The sequence below is a fragment of the Anabrus simplex genome, chromosome 2 (genome assembly GCF_040414725.1).
Source record: "Anabrus simplex isolate iqAnaSimp1 chromosome 2, ASM4041472v1, whole genome shotgun sequence".
NCBI lineage: Eukaryota > Metazoa > Arthropoda > Insecta > Orthoptera > Tettigoniidae > Anabrus > Anabrus simplex.
Genome location: NC_090266.1, coordinates 457,140,287 through 457,161,177, shown reverse-complemented (window position 1 = coordinate 457,161,177; position 20,891 = coordinate 457,140,287). Strand labels below are relative to the sequence as shown.

At 39.1% G+C, this 20,891-nt stretch overlaps 1 protein-coding gene across 2 annotated transcripts in view; it reads left to right on the top strand.

Moving 5' to 3' along the window:
- The window catches only part of LOC136864186 (splicing regulator SDE2), a 148,799-nt gene that overhangs the window by 51,179 nt on the left and 76,729 nt on the right, over positions 1-20,891 (top strand). For both annotated transcript variants that reach the window (XM_067140848.2, XM_067140844.2), the window contains one exon: positions 9,642-9,753. In XM_067140848.2, the coding sequence (XP_066996949.2) occupies positions 9,642-9,753 (112 nt within the window). The remainder of the gene's footprint in view (positions 1-9,641; positions 9,754-20,891) is intronic.

Below are 20,891 nucleotides of genomic sequence, written 5' to 3'. Positions count from 1 at the left end.
GCTAGATTACAACCTGTAATTTAGGTCTGCATGAAAGAAGAAATATCTCTTTCTTTTTAATAGTATTATTAAAATATCAATAGGTTTGTTGGTAAAATACTTACATGAACGGGATATTAAAAAGTCGTAACTTTGGCAGCGCTTATATCTATTGGTGCAGGCATTTGACAGGCTATTTCAAATAGTTGTTCAACGGTCCCCACAAAGGTAATAACTTCTTTAAATAATGCGATACTGTTATAAATTCTGTTTAAAGAAAGGAATTCAAAAAAATAGACAGTATTTCATTGGCGAAATAGTTAACAGTCGTAATTGTTGCTTGTTATTGTCGCTCTTCGTATTCAAATATTGGCATTGTTGGCTACAGTTGTGAACAAAGGGTGTAGTGTATCAAGAAAATATAAATAAAAATCAGCTGATTCTTGTATTCCGTTCATTTGTAGTTCTGAGTAGGCAATTAAAGTATCTGTAATTTATATTTCACACCCTCGACATTTCAGTATTTATGAGCGGTTAGCTAATAATCAAGTTCCTACATTCCAATAATTGCAATTCAAGTCCCTGGCGTAGTTTATACAGAAATACTTTTAAGAAATTATTGTAAACAACCTCATATTTTCAGCATTTAAGGACACTTTTATTCTCCGTCCTGCAGAGTAGGGAAAATAATAGTAATCCACTATCTGTAAAGATCACATAACCGCATTTCAGTTGAGAATTGTAGTGTAGATATGGTATATTAGATAGTATCTTACCTGTTATATTCATGTGTATTTTTGTGCAAACGGCAGGTTTCATTTCTATTACAGCATAGTAGGACAAAGTAGTACTTATATTAATCTGTATATGCGTTTAACTTTGTTGGTAATCTTTGAGTACCTACCGCTAGTTCTTGCGCATATCTAAATTTAGGTCTAATTGGAATTTTCATTTCTATTTGTGCTTAGTAAGAAGCTAGAATACGTCTGAACGTAGTTTTAACATTATTGTAGTGTAGTATAGTAACTTATTAAAAATTAGAGTGCCTATTCTATAATTTTGAGTAGTTTTGCAAATTTCGAACTTTAATGGTAATTTTCTTTTCTGTTTTTGCTTGGTAATAACCTGTTGTAATTAGAATACGTCTGAACGTAGTTTAAATTTATTGAGAGTATCTGTACTTAGTCTGAACGTAGTTTAAACTTATTGTAGTGTATTATAGCATCTTATTAGAAAGTAGTGTGTTTAATCTATTACTGTGAAGTATTTGTATAGTATAGTACCGTTTCTTTGGTATCTGTAGTAATTCTCTTACTAAAATTCTGTTGTTGTAATTAGGGTAGACTTAACTGCAGTTAAGAATTGTGTAATTCTTGTGTATTATTCTCTGTTTCCAGCAATTAACAGCAATTTTCATCCTGTTTGCGTGTTGTAGGAATAAAAAATCGTACAATTAAGTAGTATTGTAGTGTAGTAGTAGCCTATATTAATTAACTGTTGTGTGATCTTTGTGGACTAACCTAGACAATAATTCTTTCCTTTCATTTTTATTTTGCACAGAATAAGTTACTGTATCTTATTTTTCCTTTTCTTTTCATTATTTAGTAAAAAATGGCTAAGCAGTGCGAGTGTAGGAACTGTGGATGTGTCCAGGCATTAAGGAGTATGAGGGAGGATTTGGAGAGCTTGAGGGAGATAATTAGGATTCTCTCAGAGGACAGGAAGGAATGTAGGCCTCCAATCAATATACAGGATACAGTTGGTGTAATAGAGGGATGGGAAGGAAAGGGGAGAATTGTAGAAGACAGATGGTCTAATGTTTTAAGGGGAAGGAGTTTGCAGGCTAAGGGCTCCATTCAGGATCAAAATTCAGGACAGGTGTCAGTGAAAAATCGGTACAAGTCACTGCAGGTAAAACAACCAAGGGAAGATGAGTAGGAACTGTTGCCGGGAAGTGTAGAAGTAAGAGAAAGGGAAGAGGTGGGAAATGGAAATGTGAAGTAGGAAAAGACAGGTGGAACAGGGTCATGGGATGGAGAAAAGGGAGGAGGAAGTAGCTTCTGCAGCTGTCAGGAAAGATAGGACTGACCAGGAGGGGACGGGATCAAATGAGGTGGGTAGGGTTGAGGCTCTGGTCATGGCCGATTCTATCGTTAGACATGTGGGGAAAGTGTGTGGAGGAAAGGGTACCAGGGTAGAGTGTTATCCAGGAATTAGGTTAAGGCAGATGTTGAGGAAAGTAGAAGAGAAGGAGGAGGGAAAGGAGAAGGTGGTAGTGTTTCACGTTAGTACTAACAACGTAAGACAAGCAGGTATAAGTACCAACATAGTTGGGGATGTATGGGCTCTGGTAAATGCAGCATGGGTGAAGTTTAAGGAAGCGGAGATTGTTATCAGGGGAATAATGTGTAGGAGGAATACTGACTGGAAGGTGATTGGGGATTTAAATGAGACCATGGACTGTGTATGTGGTAAACTGGGAGTGAGATTTCTAGATCCTAATGAGTGGGTAGGAGATAGGGATCTGCACTCAGATGGCCTTCACTTAAACCGCAGTGGTACATATAAGTTAGGAAATTTGTTTAGAAGGGTTATAGGGAGGTACATTCAGGGAAACCGGGTGGCCTGGGGAGTGTGTTAAGGGAACAGGGAACTGGAAATCAAGTAGGGATGACATAAAACTGTTAGTGCTCAACTGTAGAAGTATTGTAAAGAAAGGAATAGAATTAAGTAATTTAATAGATATATACTTAACAGATATTGTAATAGGAGTTGAATCATGGCTGAGAAATGATATAATGACTGCAGAAATTTTCTCACGGAACTGGAGGGTGTATCGTAGAGATAGGATAGGAATGGTAGGAGGGGGAGTATTCATTCTCGTGAAAGAAGAATTTGTAAGCTATGAAAAAGTTAAAGATGATGAACAGGAAATTCTAGGGGTAAGGCTCATCTCTAAAGATAATAGGCAACTTGATGTCTTTGGAGTGTACAGACCATGAAAGGGTAGCGCAGATGAAAGCTAGCGTTGCTGGAACAGCCAGACGTACTTAACTTGCACCGTACGAGTAAATCTCGATCATTTCTTTGAACAAATGTTTCAACAGGGTTAATAACACCCACTTGACTGTCCTTTGGGTCAAATTGATTACCGTACTAACATAACTATACACTGACATCTGCTAGCTTTGACACAACATTCTATCATTAGCAACGTCTCCACAAGAAGTCCCATCTTCTTTTCTATGACTTTCTGATAAATCAACTGTACATATTTTAATACATTTGATACGTGCACACTTCTATTTTAAATAACTGACATTGATTTTACTATAAACTTGAACTCATGCTATGGGAATGGAGTAAACATCCCCCCTTGGATGATTGTGCTTTTACATTCAAGGTCATCACAGTCCTAATGATGTATAAGAAGAGGATCCATTTAGGTTTTAAACGCTCAAATATTCATGATTAACTACTTATAATCTTTAAAAACTGTTAATTCACAGTATTTTTTTAACATGCTTTCTGTGCAATACCCCTGTTTTAGATGTCATAGTACAACATTTTATGAGATCATTGTCCAACGTTTTACTCTATAGTTTATAAGATTAGAAAGCTCACAAATCCATTAATTTTTAAGATTGATGTAGGCTGATGATGCCCATAAAAAAAAGGGTGAAACATGTACCTATGACTTTCATGTATTATGTATAAATTTTAACCACATGAAATATTGGATTGTATTGAAAAGGTGGATCTATAAATACTATAATAATATTTGTGATACAAGTGGTATGTTCCGAGCTGTCAGTGAAGAGATGGCATGGGAGGACATCAGTAGACGAATAAGTTTGGGTGGGGACTTTAAAAGTAGGAAAGATCACAATATGAAGATAAAGTTGGAATTCAAGAGGACAGATTGGGGAAAATATTCGTTTATAGGAAGGGGAGTTCGGGATTGGAATAACTAACCAACGGAGCGAAACATGTCCCGCTTATAACTTTATATTAATGGTTAAACTATATGTAATAACATTTTAATGTATTGAGTAGGTGGTTTATAATAAAACATTGTGCGTTGTACCATCATGGTAGATTGTGTGAATCATTTCACATGAGGGTGGAACCCGTAGGTCCCACAACAATTAGAACCAGATTGGTAAGACCTGGAGCATGCTTAAACAGCCGACCCTGACCTGGATACAGACGCTGACCACAACACCGGCCGCTGCGGGATCAGACTTGTGTGGATTTACATTTCAAAGATAGTTCTTCCACCTTCTTCACCGTTGGGATCCAAATTCCTCATTCGCTGCTGAAGCGAATCTTCTGAACTGTGAACCTCCCGAAGATGGATTGCTGTTTGGAGAGCCTCAATTCAAGTTGAAGGATTCATTACCACCAAATAAGGAAGAAATTAGGGACATCATTAAGCCACTAAAAAACAACAAAGCTCCTGGGAAAGATTCAATTACTGCAGAGTTATTCAAATTTGCAGGTGAAAATATAGTGGAAAAACTAGAGGAATTATTCGCTTTTATTTGGGAAAAAGAAGAAATACCAAGTGATTGGAAAAATGCACTCATTCATCCTTTACACAAAAAAGGGGACCAAACTAACGTCAACAACTACAGAGGTATCTCTCTTCTTCCTATAGCATACAAAATTCTATCCAAAGCATTGCAGCGGAGGCTTGAAACACATCTAGATAAACAAATTGGTGAATACCAGGCAGGGTTCAGGAAAGGGCGTTCATATGCTGAGCAGATTTATATTCTAAAATCACTTATAAAAATAAGATCAATGAGAAATCAGAAGAGGACAATCATAACCTTCGTTGATTTCAAAAAGGCATATGATTCCATAGATCGTGGAGTGCTCATGAACGTTCTGCAGGAGTTTGGAGTGGATGAGAAATCTCTGGCCATAATTCGGCAATCTCTTACAAACACTTTTTCTCAAGTCAAATTTATGGGCGAACTCTCAAATCCATTTGAGATAAAAACGGGTTTGAGGCAAGGAGACAGCCTTTCTCCACTACTCTTTAATTGCATTTTAGAAAAAGTTATTAGGGAATGGAGGCTGAGAATGACTGAAAATGGAATGAAGAATGGGGTAAAGATAGGTTTTGGAAAAAATGCGATGATGTTGGATTGCCTTGCCTTCGCAGACGATGTCGTTCTTATTACAGACAACCGTCAAACAGCCAAGAAACAAGTCGAAGAACTACAAAATGTTGCGGTCAAAACAGGATTAAGAATCTCTTTCGAAAAAACAGCATTCATGGATTCTATAAAAAAAAAAGGCGACACGGACAGACTTGTTACATTGTATAGGGATATCCAGCGTGTGCAAAAATTTAAATACCTGGGAGAAATACTCACCCCCAATGGAGATGAAAAGGAGGGATTAAAGGAGAGGGTGAGAAGGATGGAGTTGGCATTCAGACTTTGTCATGACACCTATAAGTCCAAGTCTCTCTCAATTCAGGCCAAGTTAAAACATTACTGCACAGTGGTTAGAACAGAGTGCCTTTATGGAGCAGAAACCTTGACGAGGATGTCTGACCCAGTCCTTGAAAAAAGAGAAAGAAGATACTTGCGAAAAATCTTAGGCCCTAGAAAGTCGACGAGTGACCCAAACACATTCCGGTTAAGATCGAATTTGGAGCTCTACAAGACAGTAGAAAGAATCACGACTGTGATGAGAAAAAGGAGACTGATGTTTTATGGACATATCAAAAGAATGAACCCTGAGAGATTGGCCAACAGGATACTTCTTCTGCAGGAAAGGTGGAAAAAACAACTGGGATGGCTTACACACATGCACAATGACTTGGCAGAAATAGGTATCGAGGAGGAGGATATAAAAGAAAGGACATCATTTAGGAAGAAGGTTGCGGGATTGAGGGATGCGTCTGAAGAGCAACATGCGAAGCCACGGAACATCATCTGTGGAAGAACGAGCAAGAAGTCAAAGACTCAAGAATCTTTGGTGAGAGTGTAAAGAGAAGGGTATCAGTCTGGTGACAGAAGGAAGATTGTGTAAACGTGGCCCACAGGTGGCCGTATCGATTAATAATAATAATAATAATAAAACATTGTTTACTCTAATTAAACAGACTTTCAGTACAGATTAAAGCATGAGGTTACTTAGATATATATTTACCAGATATTGTAATAGGAATTGAATCATGGTTGAGAAGGGTTGTTTTGGATGCGGTAATTTTCTCTCGGAACTGGAGTATTTATCATAGAGACAGGTTAGGAACGATAAGAGTGGGAGTATTTATACTGGTGAAAGAAGAATTTTTCAACCACGAAAAAGTTAAAGGATGAGAAATATGAAATTCTAGGTGTAAGACTCATCTCTAAAGACAATAGGCAACTTGATGAATTTGAGGTGTACAAACCTGCCAAGGCTACAGTTTCAAAATCAGATAATCTGCTCACCACTATCAATTTAAACAGGAATTGTAACCAAAGGAAAATTACCAGGCCGGCCAGGAACATCAGAGGATAATGTTGAGCATATTCACTTGTCGTGTATTAAAAGTACCAAGAAACGTATTTTGTGACAGTTTGCAATTAGGAATACCTAAGACTACTATCCAAAATGTTCTGCACAAATGTTTATGACCATATGCCTACAAAATGAAACTTCAGCATCAAATTAAACCAAACGACTGCGTAAAACATTCTGGTTCTGCAGTTCCTGTGCTACTGGGAATTGACAGTGATGATCATTTTTTAAGCCGAATGCTGTTTACAGATGAGAGAACATTCTATACCAAGGGTGTGTTAACAGTCATAATTGTAGAATTTGGCAATCCAAATGCTGTACACGAATACATTCGTGATTCTCCAAAACTGAATATTTCATGTAGTTTCTTGTGTGACCAAGCTGTTAGCCCCTTCTGTTTTCATTGAGAGAACAATTACAGGGGACATTAATGCCCAAGGCAATAGTTTTCCCTCAGATACAACAAATCGAACAAGATACCAGTGTCCATGTTGTTTTCATGGAAGATGGGGCAATGCCACCTTTCCAAGTATATGTATGCAACACACTGAATGCTCAGTTTCCAAATGGTTAGATGGGTAGTGGTGGCCTTATTCCCTGGCCGCCTTGAAGCCCCAATCTCACTCCAATGGACTCCTACTACTGACGATACATTAAGAACATTGTTTATGGTGAGAACATACGTGACTCATCTCAGACAAAGGATATAGAAATTTATTAAGGTATATAAAATATAAAATAAAAACATATTTCCTCTTCAGTTTAAAACCATAATTGCCTCAATATTTTTATCCTACATGAAACAGCCTCTTTTTTTTTTTTTAAATGCGGGTATTGTTTATCATTGTCCCTGTATTTCCATTACATTATCAGCGACTTCTTTCCCTTGATACAGTTGCTGAATGTTAGTGCCATCTTTCTGTTTTGTCTTCTTTCTCAAGAAGTAATTTTCCATCTAGCTGCTGCAGTTCATGCATTTATTTTTCCTCTTTTTGAAAATGTTACCCTTCGCCATAAGACGTATCACAAAAGTAATTTAATGTGTCGAAACCGTTACCATTATAATTAATATGTCGTAACATAATCTATGTACAACAGTTGTGTATTGAAAGGGTGGATTCCATTATATTAAATTACTTTTGTGATTGTCGGCTCAATACGGAACGGCCATGAAGTTTATAACTTTAGATAAGACCTATCTGTGTCGGTGCGACATAAAACAAATAGCAAAAACAAGTTTCTTGTGGTTTCCAAACGCTTACTTCTTGCAGATCGCACAGGTTTGGTAACATTTGTTCCCAGTTCTGGGAGCACAGTCACATCTCTAGTTTCTGTTTGAGGTTCTTCAGGGATTGGATACTCTTCCATCAGGATGTGCATTATTTCTGATGGTAGCTTACGATAAGATTTCAGGCTGCAAACGAGACCTCATGTAAGGAAGGGCCTGTTCTGTGGCAAGTTGTTTCAGGAACTGCCTCCTTATAAGATGCTTGTCTTTGTTATTCCAAGCATAGCCAACTAACATACTTATAGTTGCAACATAAATAAGTCAAAAGAATGCTGTTGTGGGCCATCTGGTGGATTTTCTTCCCACAGAATAAGTTTCTACAGAGAGAAACTGAGAAAAATTAACTCATATGAAAACGGTCGTGATGACCCACAAGCAACTTTCCTTGACAACTCGTAAGTTCGAATTGATTGGCGACTACTGCATTGTGTAGAGCAGGGCCTAGCAAACGCCCAAAATCTCACGCGTGCAAATCGAGGCGCAAGAGCTCCGTGCACTGTGCATCGGTCGCGCTCGGCTTGTCTCAGACCAACGCTTCGTCTCTGGGCTACTCGGCAAAGCTCGGCTCTACTCGGCCCAACTCAGCTCGGATTTGGAGCGCTACAGAGCAAGTGTGGAAGAGGGAGACGGGGAGCGAGCAAGACAGGCTTGAAGAAAGAGAGAGTAAGCGCTATTGCTCCAAATCGAAGAGTGGGGGTCTGCACTCTGGTCAACCAAGCAAAGTCGTCTTTTACACCGTGCACAGTGCATGCACCAAGCGCATGCACCCTGAGAGGCCCTGGTGTAGAGGGATGGGAGTTACAAAGGTAATGATAGTGGGGGGGGGGGGGGAGGGGTAGACTGCAGTGTCACCATTCGTGGTGGTGGGGCTAATGGAAATATAAGCATGCGGGTCATAGTGACGCACCGCGATCATTCTCTGGTTAAGTTAAAACACACGAAAATTACACAAGTTTATAAATATGAGTGGATGAGCAGCCTATGCTTATTCCTGAACAAAATCAACCTGAAGCTTGTGTCTGCCAATGAAACAGGTAGGTCATCCATATCGGATGGGTATTGGACTACCTGTAAACTGCCTAAATTAGTGATTTATTACATTAGGAAGCTGGATTAGTGTAAACTTGTCTGTCATCTCCATTTTTTTGTATAAACATCACATGATTTTGAAATTAATTAACTTAATTTATAGACATGATATTGACTTTTGGGCTTATGCCATGTCAAGAAAATCAGGTGAAATTCTTTACGTTTTGCAGAGAACTGTATTCTGCGTCATCAGAAGAAAATATTGACTGTCCATGAGAAAGACTTCTTAAACAAGAAGCAAAGTTTTCTGTGAAACGTAAAGAATTTCACCTTATTTGCTTGACACAGCATAAGCCTATATCATGTCTATAAGTACGAGCCATGAAAGCATCAATGGCAACTTTAGTTAATTTTCTCTGATTTCCTGTACAGCAAAAGTTCATGTGTGGGGTAACATTGAAAATTTTAGTATGATGTCCATTTGAAAACGAACTTAAATACTGTCTACATTATGCTAAAAACCATTCCAGTGTAATATTTCTGTGCTTTTTCAATTTCTTAAAAATATGGAAAATTTTTGAAACACGTGTAATTTGTGTAATTTTCAGTAATAAATTTGTAACTGTATTATAAAGATTAAAATAAAGATACAGGCATTTTCCTATAACAGCACTGTTAATTGATATGGTAGAAGAGTTTTTATAAAATACAAGATATAAAGCAAATTTGTGGTTCATGGTGACCCACCACAGCCACATTAAAATGTACCAAAGGCAAAAATGGACTGTTGCTGGGTTAATGTTAATCTTATGATTTTCAGAGGGACTTCAAGGACTTCTATTTAGTCCAGAATGGCCACCTTCTGGAGGGTAATGGATGTATTGGCTATGCGCCTGTGCATGTCATCTTCCGAGCTTTGGGTGGCAAAGGAGGTGAGTTGTTAATTTTACTGTTGTAACTGTGTCTTTATGATTAATTGTAGATTTGCAGATAAACTAATTACAAGTTTGCATGATCTTTCCTAAAGGGTATATGAATGATATCCTTTGTTAAGGACATTTTAATATACTACTGAATCGTTGTTGAATAGTGCATGTATGTATGTATTCTTGGGTAATAAATTGCAAGATACTGTACTAACATGAATAGGAACACAGAATAAATACAGTGACAGATCAGCATCACAAGTGGGTAGCGATAGAAAGTGGAGTTGAAGACAAACATGAAAATGCAAAGGGACAAGCTCCAAGTCTACATACTGGCATCTTCAAATAGATATGCTGTCTCTTCACCAGTCCCAGTTCTTGTACATCTATCTTTTCAGCCTTCGATGACCTCATTTTTGCTTCCCAGTTTATTCTTAACTGTCATTAAGGGCTGTGGAATGGAATAATGGTGCAGTCAGTTGGCATTTAAGAGTGCTTAAATACAACAGACCCATGTAAGTAGATTTAGTGGCAGGTTAGACAATTCAACACACTGGGTGTCTTGACAGATCATCAGTCTTGATTTGGGAAGTATAGGATAAGAAGAATACCAAATATAAACAAGAGAAGGGAAGAGAGATAAAGATAAATGCAGGCAGTAAAAGATTAGGAATGCAGGACAAACACACTAGAAGAGGAACCCACCTGGTCAAAATAAGAAATAGAAAAGAACAAGTCTTGAATTAAGTCACAGATTGTAAGATAACACTGTGAATAGGAACACATAATAGGATAAGCACAATGACATGTCAGCATTAGAAGACGGAGCAATAGAAAGAAAAAATGACAAACATAAAAACGCAAAAAGACAACAACAATCACCACATATTCATACTGTCGTCTTCAAATAAGTAGGCTCTCTCATCAATTCCAGTTCTTCTACAGTGATCTCTTCTTAGCCCCAAACCAACTTGTTTCTTGCTTCCCACATTCATCTGGAAGGCAGGCTTCAGCATCGTCATCCTTTTGTATTTTCATGTTTGTCCTAGTCTCGGCTTTCTATGGCTCCCTCTTCTGATGCATTTGCCATTTTCATAATTAGAGTTCATATTTTATTCTTAACTGTCATTAAGGGCTGTGGAATGGAATAATGGTGCAGTCAGTTGGCGTTTAAGAGTGCTCAAATACAACAGACCCATGTAAGTAGATTTAGTGGCAGGTTAGACAATTCCTTTTCAATGCAAGATTCTGGAATATCAATATCTTGTAAAACTAGATCAGTTAAGGGGACATTAATCTTACAGCATTGTTTTCATTGTATTGGAAAGTAATTGGACATCTGGTCTTCTAGAGAGGAACTTCGGAATATCAACTGATCTTATTTTCATCCTCCTTCAGAACAATCCATTAGTTAGTTAATAGAATAGATTTATTTATCATCAACAGGTTATTTTCCCAATTAAAGATGATACACCTTATATAAATAAGACTAATTTCGTAAAACAATAACCAAGTTCAAACTAAATCTAGAGACCTTTATATATGCATATTTACGACACCTTAAATAAATAAATAAAAAATAAAATAAATAAATAAATAAAAAATAAAATAAATAATTAAAACCTTAAATAATTGACATTATTAAACTATATCAAGGAACCTTTACATATTTACATATCTTACATTCATGAGGTCATTAGGGCATGTTCTGATTTTAGATGGGGGTGAGTGAAAAAGGTCCACTGATTCACCCAACTCATTCAGTGATGTTAGTGCCATCACAAGCCACGAGTTAGCCCGAGCTACAGTTCTCACTTTAGGCAGATGAAAAATATACCTTTGCCTGGTATTGCGACGAGGAACATTTAATGGAATCAGCTCCAGTAATGTTGAGCACTTCACTCTATTCGTCACACACTTATAAAGAAAGAGGTCATTGGGATATCTGTGGCGTGAGTGCAATGTCCTCGTGCTCATAGTCTCACAAAAATACCCTTAATCGGACAAAGAGAGAGAAATACCCAAACCCTTGTAGCTGATCCATTTCATGAACCTAATTTGGACTCTTTCCAAGTTTTGTATTAAATACTGCTGAGAAGGTAGCCACACCTCGCAACAGTATTCTAACGATGGCCTGATTACAGTGCAAAACAACGTTATTAGAGTTCTAGGAGAAACAAATTCGGCACAGTTTCTTTTCAGAAAGCCAAGTAATTTAAACACTTTCCTAGAAATTTTGTCTAAATGTTTCTCGAAGGAAAGACCATAGCAATTTGAAAGTGTCACACCAAGATCATTTATTTCATTCACACAAGATATTTGGAAATTGCATAAATGGTAAGGTTAATTTACTGGTTCTAACTTACATGAAAATGTAATTACATTGCACTTTGAAGTATTCAAACCAAGCAGCCACTTTTTACACCAGTTACTTAGGAGGTTTAAGTCAGACTGTAGCAACTTACATTCCAACTCGCTATAGACCACCTTAATGATCTTAAGATCGTCAGTATAGAAAAGGCAATTACTGTGTTGTATAACTGATGTTATATCATTTATAAATATGACAAAGAAAAGAGGGCCCAGTAGAGAGCCTTGGGGGGTCACCTGAAGTAGGGTGGTATTGCTTTGACATAATACCATCAGCTTTTACTACGCAAACCCTATTAGTGAGATAACTTGTAATGCACTCCAAAGCACTTCCTCCTATCCCATACGCTGACAATTTGATGAGTAGAGCATCATGTTGAACTGAATCAAAGGCTTTGGAGAAGTCCGTGTAAACAACATCCACTTGTTGCCTCCTATCCAGAGATTCTGAAATGAAATTGATATACACCGCCATATTGGACATGGTAGAGCGTTTCTGTACAAAGCCATGCTGCGCTCTATTAATATACTGTGAAACTGAACTGTACCATCTCTTATATACGATCTTCTCTGTCACCTTTGAAATCGGGGACAATAACACAACAGGTCTATAGTTATCAAACACCATTTTGTCTCCTTTCTTGAACACTGGTATGACGTAACCGTTCTTCCACTCATACGGAAAATACCCTGACGAGAATGACATATTTATTATGAACTAAGTGGCCTACCTAGCTCAGATGCACATTCTTTCAATACTATTGCAGGTACATCATCTGGACCACATGATTTGGAGGTATCCAAAGATGCAAGAATTGAAGATACCTCTGCTGGAGAGGTCACTATTGAAGTTAGGACTATATCACACACGGACGAAGTGGATGGATTACACTCTGTGGCAGGAGAGTGATACTTTTCAAAGGTATCTGCAAAACTGTCAGAGATGCTCCTCTTGTCCTTTAATTCTTTCCCGTCCTGAAGCATAGTAGATGGCAGGCGAGATGACCTCCGTTTGTTGTTTATACAAAATTCCAGAAACACTTGGGGTTGGCAGCTAATTTCGATTCCATCAAAGTTATATAATTTCTGTAGTTTTTTGAGCTGAAGACACTTAAATTCACCGTGTTTGGTCAAAAATTGCACATAATCACTACTATGGCCCTTTTTTTTTTTAAACTTCCTTCTTGCCCTCTCCTTTTCTTTTAATTTATCTATTACCTCAGAGTCGTACCAGGATGGGTACTTCCACGTGCTAACTATCCGGGACGGTACAGTGTCTTCTATTACAGTGCAAAGGAAGTCGTAGAAAAGGGTTAATGCCTCATCAACAGAGGGGAGGCCTTGATTAAATTCCAGGGACACAACGAAAGGAGATCTCTCATTTGAGGAAAATCGGCCTTAGTCCATGCGAACATAAACTTCCTCTGCGGTACGGGGCACATAACTCGTCGTAAAGATAGAGTGAATTCTACAGCTCGATGGTCGGATGTAATTACCTTTTCCGTCTCAAAGCAGTCCAAGTATCCACAGTATTGATCCGAGATTAGAACAAGGTCCAGAAAGTTCTCGTTTCTTGTTGGGAAGTGACACATTTGCTTGAGTCCGAATTCACTGACAATTTCAAGAAGTAAGAAGACTTCCACACATCTCTGTTTTATAACGGGACCAGGATTCCAAGCCAAATGCCTGATGTAAAGTCTCCGCAAACTACAAGGGTATCCTGCGGGTTTAAAACAGCTGTGACGTTGGCCAGTGTTGCTCGAAGATTACTCATCCTAGCTGTCACTTCATCCGGTGGCAGGTAGCAGCACACTAAAAACGCAGACCTTTCTGATGTTGGGGTGGCCTTGACCACGAGACACTCCCAGTCTCCCGCCAGCTCTGGCCGGGAAACTGGCCTTGGAGCAGATTTCACAGCAATCATAATCCCTCCCCCTTTCACTTTGCTACGATGGACCTGATGTCTGTCGTGACGAAACACACAGTAATCAGTAGACAGCAGTTCATTATCTCCAACAGAATCATTTAACCTACTTTCTACTATACAAATACAATCTTTGCTGGCATCACTGAAAGCAAGGTTAAAGTCTGTCAAAGAATTACACATGCTCCCTACATTTTGGTAGAAGAAATTCATACTGCCGTCATGCTGGGGTCCTGGGTTCAGCTGTATGTCGCCGGACAAAGCCAATAGAAGCACACAAATTGCTGAACCAGATATCTTTGGGCTAGAGTTCATCTGTTGTTTTCTCGCAGACAATGGTTGTGACATTACCAGATACGTAGTTCCATTTAAAGCCAGCAAGTGGGCCGAAATACGAAGCTCCGAACCATTCACAAGAGTGTTTTCCCAACGGTTTTCATATTTCTTGTAGAAATCTAGCACATTCTCGTCCCAGGGGCAAACTCGAACGGACGTGATACTACATTTGAACACTACTAATAGACAAAAGACACGGAACGATACCGACACACGATGACTCCCGGACGCCATCTTTGATATGTTCCCAATTTGTCAAGCAGTGTTGTGTCCTCAACAAACTGCACTTACTGGAGCCAAACATACTGACCTTCACAGTACTAAAACCATCTATAGACATTTTCATAATGGTGTCAAAGTAATAGCTGTGAATTGATTCAGACGTTTAATTGATAGACTAGATGTTGTCTACCATGCATCTCCAAAGAATGCAGGAGAGTTGCAGATATGTGTGTGTACTTTTGTTTTAAGACAAGCTTCTAAAGATTGGAAGAATGTTATCAGCTGGATGGGTAGTCTTGAGTTACCCACAATGCTACCAGTATGTCAGGGACATCCACTGGAATAAATGTATGGGGTGAAAAAGTTTATTGGATAATAACTTCAGTAAATTTCGGTGAGTTGATGGTTGATGCTCTTAAAGGATTACGTGGAATTGACAAAAAAGAATTATTGACGTGTTTACTGCTCACAACAAAATTCTGCATTTAGGTGAAGTGTTTGAACAAGAAAAACTACTCTCGGATCTGCATTGAAATAGACCCCTAAAATTGCCAAATGCCATAATCTGTGGTACTGATATTCACAACAGACAAAAAGGTACTGATCCAGTCCAGCTATTTCCCAATGTGACTTTTATGAGAGCCTGAAGAATTCTGTAGTAAGAATACTTCTTTCATCTGATAATGAGGAATTGTCAAACTGTGCAACTATGCTCAACCCTAAGAGAGGGCCTGCAGGAACCAAAAAGAATATTCTTTTTAGAGAAGTAGTAGTTTATATACTCTCTAACGGATTTCTGAGAGACAAAAGGTTTGGCCCTTCAGAGAATATGTGAAGTAACCAGAAGTGGTTTCTGAGAAAAGTTTTGAAGTTAAAGAGAATTTGTTATAACATTCCAATATTGTAGATTATGAAAGACCGAGCTCGATAGCTGCAGTCGCTTAATTGCGGCCAGTATCCAGTATTCGGGAGGTAGTAGGTTCGAACCCCACTATCAGCAGCCCTGAAAGTGGTTTTCCGTGGTTTCCCATTTTTACACCAGGCAAATGGTGGGGCTGTACCTTAATTAAGGCCACGGCCGATTCCTTCCCACTCCTAGCCCTATCCTGCCCCATCGTCGCCATAAGACCTATCTGAGTCGGTGCGACGTAAAGCAACTACTAGCAAAAAAAAAAAAAAAAAAAAAGATTATGAAAGTGGCTTTTTCCAAGTGAACTTGGGGACACCAGAGAGGGCAGCTCTAGTTGTTACACTGTTAGCAGTGTGATAATACAAATATCATAACCCTAAAAAATGTATATTATTACATTTATTTCAGGCTTAGTTTATTTCATATGCTAAATGTGGAAGCTTGGAGGCTTTCTGTATTGGATATTGTTTGTTCATATATGTGTGTTTATTAATGTGTAAAGTACTTTGGAATTCTGAGCTAAGTGCAAATGGTAATACCACTACCAGATGCCGTGTTTTGGCGATGGATATTGGTCTGTATCGCTCGTGTACTAATTCGTAACAGATTTTACGTGTAGCCAACTGGGAGCAATCAAAGGAATAACAAACAACAATTGAATTGGACGCAGGCTGGGAACACTAGGTATGTGTGGATGGTACAAGAAAGAATAAGTGTGATATTTTAAAAAAATTGTGTATTCTTTCTACTAAAACACAATTAAAACTGAACTCGGCATCGTATGAATTTCAGAACTAAGGTACAATAAGATTTCAATGGAAATGACGTCATTACGAAGGATGAACTTTGATTTAAAAAAAGGCGTAGTTACAACAAGATTTTATGTACAGAGTCCTAGACCACTTACAAAAGGTTTTTTTAAATAACAATAAAAAAGATCTTATGACTTTCCAAGTCAGCCTACCAAAAAAAAAAGGAAACACAGTTTCAGAAGAATTAAGTGAGTAAATCTTCAACAGGGAAGGTCGGAAAAGGAAGGGGCGGAATCACAACACTGGGAATCTTTTGTAAATAACCAGATGAAGTGCCACAGTTTTCAAAAGTTCACTTGCTGAATGATTCATTTAAACTGAAGTCCAGGCCCACTTTTCACAACTCAAACCTCAACCGAAGATACAATTTCATAGTTTTGTTTAACTAGTCAAGAGACATACTGAAGTTAAATACTTGTACATAATATGCTCGTAAAAGAAAAAGGAACATAGCGCAGAACTACGCCGGGATAATAAAATCAGGGGGGCAAAATGACAAAATCATAAGTGACTGTTGCTCACCCAATATTGTTGAAGCAGTAGCAGAATTTCCCAGTGAAGAAACTGGGAGCAGGTAAGACGACCCTCCAACTTCACTCGGTGTCAGTGGTGGACTGAAGACTGAGCGATCTTGGGAAGAATTTATAGGGCAAAAGAAGGTTCTTGAAGGACAATAAACTTCAAGAAACAACACACAGTAATGTGGCGAGTGACGTAAGCCATGGGCAGTAGTAAATACCAGTTCAGTATGTAGCAGCATGTTGAGTGAGTCAAGCGATGTGCGGAGCAACAACAGGCCGTACAAAGTCAAATAGGCGAGTGCTCGTTACATATTCCCCTAACTTGGGTGGGAATCCAAAGGATTCCGGAAGCGAAGAGGCAGTGCAGATCCGACGAGAGGTGCCTTCTTGTAGGAAACTGACGAAGAGGAAACAATATGTACAGGAGCAGAGAAGGAGGGCTGGAACAAAAGCAGACTCGCCAAGAAACTGTGTATAGTTACATAAATAGAGAAAAAAGAAAATGGGGAGGGGAAGGAGGGACTGGTCCAGAGTAGGGAGGAATAAAATTTGTGGATACAACACTAAGCTAAAAACACAATAAGTAAACATAAATATGGTCTAGGAAGGGAAACAAAAAATATCCCATTCACATTGGAAAGGATTTCATTTTTTTTTCACCTATGGGAGATTCCAGTTGACTCGTGTGGTTGGAGGTTCAGAGAGGGTAGAGCAAAAGAGGGTAAATATAATAGTTATTGAGTGTACTGTTTTAACTGAGAAACATGGGCTTTTTTAATAATAGAAGGATCAGTGACATCCTGTAATAAAACACAGTGGTTGAGAATTGAATTATTGAAAAGGGACCTGTCCAACGAGGACAAAGTTTTGCTGATATATTATCAAGAGCATAACTTTGTGGATAGTTCCTTAACAATACTTTATCAGGGACCTTAAATTTTGAAGGACGACACCCACGGTTGTGAATCCGTCAATGAACCCCCTGTGCCTGATGTAATTTGTTCTGTTCCTGATGTAATTTGTTCAATGCCTTTTTCCAGCTTGCTTTAGAAACTTCATTAGGTAAAGAATCTAGTAAAGAAGGCAAGTCCCATGTTAGATCTAAAGGAGTTCGTAAATCTCTACGAAAAATTAATTTTGCAGGAGAAAACATAGTGGAGTTATTTACAGTGGAATTGAGTGCTAATGCAAAAGCAAGTAATTCAGAATCTAAGATGACTACATTGATGTAGAATTTTTCAGCAGGGTAGGTAGAATGTGAGGCAGAATGAGAGCTGAAAGGTGGTGTGTTTGGGAGTTTGTTTCTGGCATAATGCACAATATTTCACCCAATCAAGGATATCTTTGTGCATATTAGGCCAAACAAATTGAGAGGATAATCGAGAATAAGTCTTGGCTCTTCCAAAATGTCCTCCAGTAGGAGAACCATGATGGTACTGAAAAAGCATGGAACGTAAGAACAACCTTAGTGGTAGATTTAGAAGTAGGCTTAAATACCAGTAAATTATTGAAGATGCGAAACGGTCCAGTATAGTTCAGGATAATAATAATAATTTTGTGTGGCTATTTCTAGCAGAGTGCAGCCCTTGTAAGGCAGACCCTCCGATGAAGGTGGGCGGCATCTGCCATGTGTAGGTAACTACGTGTTATTGTGGTGGAGGATAGTGTTATGTGTGGTGTGTGAGTTGCAGGAATGTTGGGGACAGCACAAACACCCAGCCCCCGAGCCATTGGAGTTAACCAATGTAGGTTAAACTCCCTGACCTGGCCGGGAATCGAACCCGGGTCCTTCTGAACCGAAGGCCAGTACGCTGACCATTCAGCCAATGAGTCGGACATAGTTCAGGGTAGAAAGAACAGTATGAATTTAATTACAGTAAGAATCTGTAGATTGGTGTTGATAACATGAATCAAAGGGTAATGGGAAGTCAATTAGAGAAGAGATTGCAAGCTCGATTTCAGGTGGGCTGATCTAATACTTGAGATAAAATTTGCTCAAAAAGACGAGACAGAGCATCCGCATCCAAGTTTTGATAGCTAGGTACAAATTTGAAGGAAAACTTAAATCTAGAGAGACGAAGTGACCATCGACCGGTTAATTTCATCTATCATTCATTAATCATTGCCCCAGAGGAGTGCGCCAGCTTTCGGTAGCCGGCACAATTCATATCCTCGCCGCTAGATGGGGCTTCATTCGTTCCTTCGTGACCCGGTCAGATGACTGGAAACAAGCTGTGGATTATGTCTATCACTCTTTCCTTTATACACAGGGACTACAATAACAACTCTCCATTCACTTGGTATAGCTCCTTCATCCAACCAGTAATCAAATAAGTACTTCAGATATGGTACTATAACCCAACCCATTGTCTTTAGTATATCCCCAGAAATCTTATCAATTCCAGTCGCTTTTCTAGTTTTCAACTTTTGTATCTGATTGTAAATGTAGTTTCCATAGGTAAATTTTAATACTTCTTTAGCATTAGTCACCTCCTCTATCGGGACATTATCCTTGTAACCAACAGTCTTTACATACTGCTGACTGAATACTTCTGCCTTGTGAAGATCCTCGCATACACACTTCCCTTGTTCATTAATGATTCCTGGAATATCCTTCTTGGAATCTGTTTCTGCCTTAAAGTACCTATACATACCCTTCCATTTTTCACTAAAATTTGTATGGCTGCCAATTATGCTTGCCATCATGATATCCTAAGCTGACTTGTTTGCTAGATTCAATTTCCTAGTAAGTTCCTTCAATTTCTCCTTACTTCCACAGCCATTTCTAACTCTCTCTCTTTCCAGTCTGCACCTCCTTCTTAGTCTCCTTATCCTTTTAACTCCACATAGGTTTTTAACTTCCACAAATATTTTCTTTGAAAGTCTTCCTTCCGCTGTCCCTCTACGTTAGTAACTTCACCCTTAAGCAGACTTTGTTGCATTCTTATCTTGTATTTTTCCTGTACTACTTCCAATTTCTACATCTTGACCCTAGATCAGGGCCTCTCAGGGTGCATGCGCGTGGTGCATGCACTGTGCACGGTGCAAAAGACGACTTGGCTTGGTTGACCAGAGTGCAGATCCCCCACTCCTCGATTTTGAGCAATAGCGCTTACTCTCTCTTTCCTCACGCCTCTCTCGCTCCGCCTGTCTCCCTCTGCCCCACTTGCGCCGTAGCGCTCCAGATCCGGGCTGAGTTGAGCCGAGTATAGCCGAGTAGAGCCGAGCTTAGCCGAGTAGCCCAGAGACGAAGCGTTAATCTGAGCTATACCGAGCGGCACCGATGCACAGTGCACGGAGCTCTTGCGCCTCGCTCTGCACGCGTGAGATTTTGGGCGTTTGAGAGGCCCTGCCCTAGATGTTTCTTGATATTCTTCTGAGTTTTGCTGGTCATGTGATTAAGGTTCACAACCAGCAGTCTGTGGTCACTGTCCATGCTTTCACTTTGGATGACCTTGATGTCAATATATCTGCCTCCTTCCTTGTTTGTGAAGACGTAGTCTATCAGTATCCTGAAATCTGCCATCCCAACTATACGGGTGTTACTTTGTGGTTTTTTTTTTTTTTTTTTTTTTTTTTACATACATCATCAATGGCCGTTGCTGTGTTGAAACACTGGATCCCGTGAGATCTCCGAAGTTAAGCAACATTGGGCGTGGTCAAGATTTGAATGGGTTGCCACGTGCTGTTGGTGGGGGTAAGAGAATGGAGGAGTGTAAAGGAACTGGCCACCCTACAGTACGTAAACTCAGGCTCACGCACACCTCTGCGGAGGTTTTCGGACCTGCCTTCGGGCAGAATACACCCTTACATCATCATTATAGACCGTTATGCCTTTCAGCATTCAGTCTGCAAGCCTCTGTGAATTTACTAAATGTCACCACAATCCTCCATTTGCAACTGGTGCTGTGGCCTCGTTTAGTTCTATACCTCTTATCTTTAAATCATTAGAAACCAAGTCTAACCATCGTTGTCTTGGTCTCCCTCTACTTTTCTTACCCTCCATAACAGAGTCCATTATTCTCGTAGGTAACCTATCCTCCTCCATT